This window comes from Mastomys coucha, chromosome X, assembly GCF_008632895.1.
Source record: "Mastomys coucha isolate ucsf_1 chromosome X, UCSF_Mcou_1, whole genome shotgun sequence".
Taxonomy (NCBI): domain Eukaryota; kingdom Metazoa; phylum Chordata; class Mammalia; order Rodentia; family Muridae; genus Mastomys; species Mastomys coucha.
In genome coordinates, this window is record NC_045030.1 from 110,721,076 (window position 1) to 110,726,217 (window position 5,142).

At 33.0% G+C, this 5,142-nt stretch overlaps 1 protein-coding gene across 1 annotated transcript in view; it reads right to left on the minus strand.

Annotated features, from left to right (window-relative positions):
- Hdx (highly divergent homeobox) overlaps window positions 1-5,142 on the minus strand; it is a 108,705-nt gene that overhangs the window by 75,476 nt on the left and 28,087 nt on the right. Inside the window, exons 3-4 of the mRNA XM_031372501.1 lie at window positions 2,434-2,476; window positions 6-14 (exon numbers count right to left, since the gene is read on the minus strand). Of these exons, the coding sequence (XP_031228361.1) occupies window positions 6-14; window positions 2,434-2,476 (52 nt within the window). The remainder of the gene's footprint in view (window positions 1-5; window positions 15-2,433; window positions 2,477-5,142) is intronic.

The following is a 5,142-nucleotide window of genomic DNA, read 5'->3' on the forward strand; positions in this document are numbered from 1 at the left end:
TTGCCAACCCACGTCTGAAAAGATAAAAAAAAAAAGGCAATATGAAAAAGTTAACAAGGCAACAAGCATAGAGAAACCCATTTCTAAATGATAAATTGTATTCTTATCATAGAAACAAAGCCTACGCACAGGCAAAAGAAGAAGATCCAATAAAAGACAAAGTAACCAAAGAATAAGAGCAAACATGATTAAAGACTAGCAACCTGAGAATATTAGTAAGAACATATTAGTACTCCTCTCAGTCATAAGATCCATCCAATTAATACGAACTGAGCATCGCAAAAATGTTTATGAATTCTAAAATTGTTTATATCCTTTGACCCATTAAATAAGATTCTAGGAATACATCTTAAAATACAATTAGAGTTTGACCAGTTATAAGACTCTGCATTTACCCCTGCCCACAGCAAACAGAAGCTTCTCTAACCAAAGGTGATGGGAGCCCTAATCTGAGTATAAACATAGTTATTTAAGACAGCAATTTGATGAAGACATAGTGTTCATTTTGCAAAATAACATCAGTAGCTTCGCCAGCCACAGGACTTTTGACTACCAGTAGCAGAGTGCTTCCTGTCTGGCAGGACTCCTATCTGATCAGAGTAGTTGGTTAGCCACTTTAAGCCCACCCCTTATCCCCCAGCCTATGCGCAGATAAGCACCATGGAGAGGGCTCACCAGGTGCCAACTATCTCTGCAGATCTATAGGCAATTAATAGCTTCTAGGATAAGGAAAACACATTTTTTTTCTTTAGTGGTATAGCTTCTAGTAATGAGCCTATGCTCCTGTAAGTAATTCTTTACCTAGTACCCTGAAAACTGCCCCAATAAAACTTACAGTCATCAAAAAAAAGATAAAAAAAAAGAAGAGAGAGAGAGAGTCAGAGGGACATGCTGAAAGAAACTGGAAAAGGAGATAAAAGTGGAAAGAGCAAGGGAGATCATCAGGAACGGAGGTGAACAGGGGAGAGTAATAGGAGGTGAACGACAAAATATATTATATACATATATAAAAGTGCCATGGTGCAATTCATCATTGTGCACAATTACTATATGCTAATAACTATTGAAATGTAGGCACAGATATAGATGAAGTTTATAACTAATCATATTCATTATACCCTCACTTATAATATCAAAAAAAATGAAAGCATATTAAAGGTCAGCTCTTTAACTCATTAGAAAATGCTCACTGTATTATTAATCAAACATGCATACATAATTGTCAGGCTTAATGACCTCTATTGTATGGATGTATATAATAACATGGTTTATTTCATACTACTATTCATAATTTTTCAGAAATATTCATTATTTATATGTACATTATTTTGCATACTTTTTTGTGTTAGTGGTTCCTTGTCATTTTCTAAGTGCCTTCCAATATGCCAAAATTTTGTTTAACTCAAACCTTCAGTTTGAATCTCCTGTAGTTTTTACTACTCTGAGAACTGATAAAAGGTAAATATTTTGGTTGGATTTTTGTAGTTACTATATTATTTTGATAGCCCATATTATGCATTATATATATCTATTTTTGTATTGGGATATTTACCTTTTTAAACTGACTTGTAAGAGCAATTTTCTATACAGACAGTAACTTGATTACACAATGCCTTTGTTTTGCTCTGTTGTTAATTTATGGTAGTCATTTACCTCTTTTGCACTTTTCTCTACTTAAAAAGTTTTATACAATGAATATGCAAGTTACGAGTAAAAATAATACAATAGGTTAGCATTTAGGACTTAATTATAAAATACACTCTACTATATAAGTAATTTATTATAATTACCTTAGTGTAATTCCCCTGAATCATGCTTCTTCTTAAAATACACAATAAAAATATTGCAGTCCAAATGTGATTATGCAACTTTATATTAAAAAATGTATATCACATGATAAACTACTAAAACACTATAATCTCTTAAGAATTAAACAAAATAAATGAGTAAATGAAATTCTTAAATAAACCAGTCTCACACATAAGTGATGTAAGGTTTATTTTTGCAAATTTTTAATGATGTGCTTTAGAAAACCTCATAAATTACCCAATTTTCAGAGTTTACACAATGTATAGACACAACATTAATGCTACTGTAATACTGTCTGTACTCGATTCTGCAATGACTATTCTATATTTATTTTATGTATTTTAGCAGATGCTACTTTTAAAATTATGTAAATGAAGAAACTGAAGTCCAAAAATAATAGCTTTGGGGAAAATATCATGTCACCAAGTAGCAATTATTCTAGGTGAATTCTTCTTGATCTTAAATTCTTAGTCTTCTTCCATTATCTCATATAAAGTGACTAGAACTTCCTGAACTAGTCATCTATCAGCTATCTTACTTTCATGATATTTTCAATAAAGAAAGTTCCAGAAACTGCAATGTCCCCCTTTGCTTCACATAACATAGTGGGAATTGAAAACTCACACTGACTTTCTTCAACCGGACAAGCAGGATCTACAAGCAGGATCTGAAATAGTTTTTGGATAAATATAATTTCCCAAAAGGTGAATTTCATAAACACAAATATCTAAAATATGTTTTCAGATTTTTAATTTAAAATTACATAAGAATGAGGTATTCTTACATTACAAAATATATACCACTAAACTTAAAAACATATTAAGGAAAAGCATGGTGAATTGGTAAAATTTGAATACAGGAACTATTTATTATACGTAGAGGACATCTCTGGACCATATGTATTACTAGTATAATTTTATTGTTACATATATAACTATATATTATATATAATATCATATTAGTTTAATATATTATATACACATCAAAGTAAAATACAATAAAATATCATGTATATCTGAAACTCAAATATCCAATAACCCAGATACCTTATTCGTCTGGAACACTGTCAACACAGATGTCACAAGATCAATTGATGTAGCTCATTAATACAGTTATTACTAACTTGTAGCCCACTTTCTCTGATTTTACACATATTATGAACAAATAGAGTATTATATTTTCCCACAAATTAAAAAATTAGAAGTGGAATCAGTAGTAATAGAGGTTCCTGATTATAGGGCTCCCTGATAATGATACACCAAACAATGCTCATTAAAAAGGAGGTGGGAAGGATGCAGACTCAGTCTCTGAGCAACCAGTAACTGTGTCTATATGTGTGTGTGGACAAGAAAATGGAGGTAGTCAAGTTAAGAGTTCCTACTCCCTGGACTCTACTCAATATTCTTTTCCTTTTCCTCCAAATCCATTTACTGGCAATGGGAGTTTATATTTGCATTTCTTTTTATTCATTTCCAAATCCTTAAAATGATTTAGGATTCTGAGTAGCATGAAAGGCAGAAAAGTGGGAAGGAAGAGAATACTAGCAGACTGGCTGAAGCAGAATACTGGGTTCAAGAAGTGACCCTAGAAGAGATATGATAGTCTTAATAATTGCTTTGTGTCTGGGCTGGAGAGATGGCTCAGAGGTTAAGAGCAGTGACTACTTTTCCAGAGGTCCCGAGTTCAATTCCCAGCAACCACATCTGCTCACAGTCATCCGTAATAGTCATTTGATACTGTCTTTTGCTGTGTCTGAAGACAGCAATAGTATAACCACATATATGGAATAAATAAACCTTTTAAAAAATAATGCTTTGTGTCAATGGGAAAACTGAAGTAGTGAATGGAACTTTTAAATAACTACAGTTCTATCGCATCTCGGCCTTTTGGCTAAGATCAAGTGTAATAATTACAGTTCTGAGTAAAACTAACATAGACATATTGGCACAAATTCCCAGGTTATGCTTGGAAATTTAGAACTTTGTAGCAACATGATTTCTGGAGGTTTGGAAGTCCTTGCAGAGAACTATCCAAAACTATCCTATCACAATTAGAGTAGTAACAAAATTCAGGACCACAGTATAGTAGTTCTCCTTTGACTTGTGGAATTGGGAGATTATAAAGTTATTTTTGAACTGCTATAGCAAACTACACACTTACATGGATTTTTATCAGGAAGATTAAAAATAATCACTCAGAAAAGAAGTCTAATGATTAAGATGAAGGAAAAAGAATAAGAGGACAATGATGATACAGGCTCAGATTGGAAGAAGAAAAAAGATTCTTTCTAAATTTTCTTTTAAAAAATTATTTTATATATGTAAGTACACTGTCACTGTCTTCAGACACACCAGAAGAGAGCATCGGATCCCATTACAGATGGTTGTGAGCCACCATGTGGTTGCTGGAAATTGAACTCAGGACCTCTAGAAAGCAGTCAGGGCTCTTTACCACTGAGCCATCTTTCTGGCCCCTAAAAAAAGAATCTTATATTAAAGAAAAACAGAAAATCAGGATAAAGATGATGGTAGCTATGTTAAAGAGGAAAAATATGGTCTTTGGGAAGAGGAAAGGAGATGCAGAAGATGATGAAGGAAAAGTGACTAATATAGTCTAAGATCAGATTTGCTACTATTTTTGAGTGTGCAAAATATTGATCACATATTCCTTCTTCATGTATGACACATACATGCTTAGGAATGATATTAACCATGTTGCTAGCTATTCAGTAACTCCCACTGTGAAATTCTAACAGTGCTTTAAGAATGGGTACAAGTGAACAGAAGGATTTTTTTTCTTCGTTGGATGTATAGAACTTGGGATATGTATATATAAATATATACTGACTTAAATCAAATTGCTGTGACATTCATCTTTTTAATCTGTCCAAAAATGTGTTTTCAAAGAAAATCTTATTTTCATACTCAGACTTTGTACCAACATTCATTTGTAGAAGTGCACTTCATGACTACTGCTCAGGTCCTTCTTCTGCATCCTGGAAGTGTCACATAGCACCTGTACAAAAGACCTGGCCACTCCACTCACTCTGCCTGTGATCTGGACCTCTCCCTGACTTCCTAACACTTATGAATTTATGAAACTGTTCTTCTCAGTGCAGTTTTACTTGTATGTCCATTGAGATTACAAACATTATTTAAAAATACAAAACAAAACAAACAAAAATAAGAATTTAAAGTTTATGGCTCATAATGTTTTATACAAGAAGCTCTGCTTGTTAATTAGTTTGTTGGTTAACAATGTGAAACCCTACCAACGCTAATACACACAGTGCTTTAATAAAGGGGCAGGTGATCTGACATGCTTCCCCCCCTC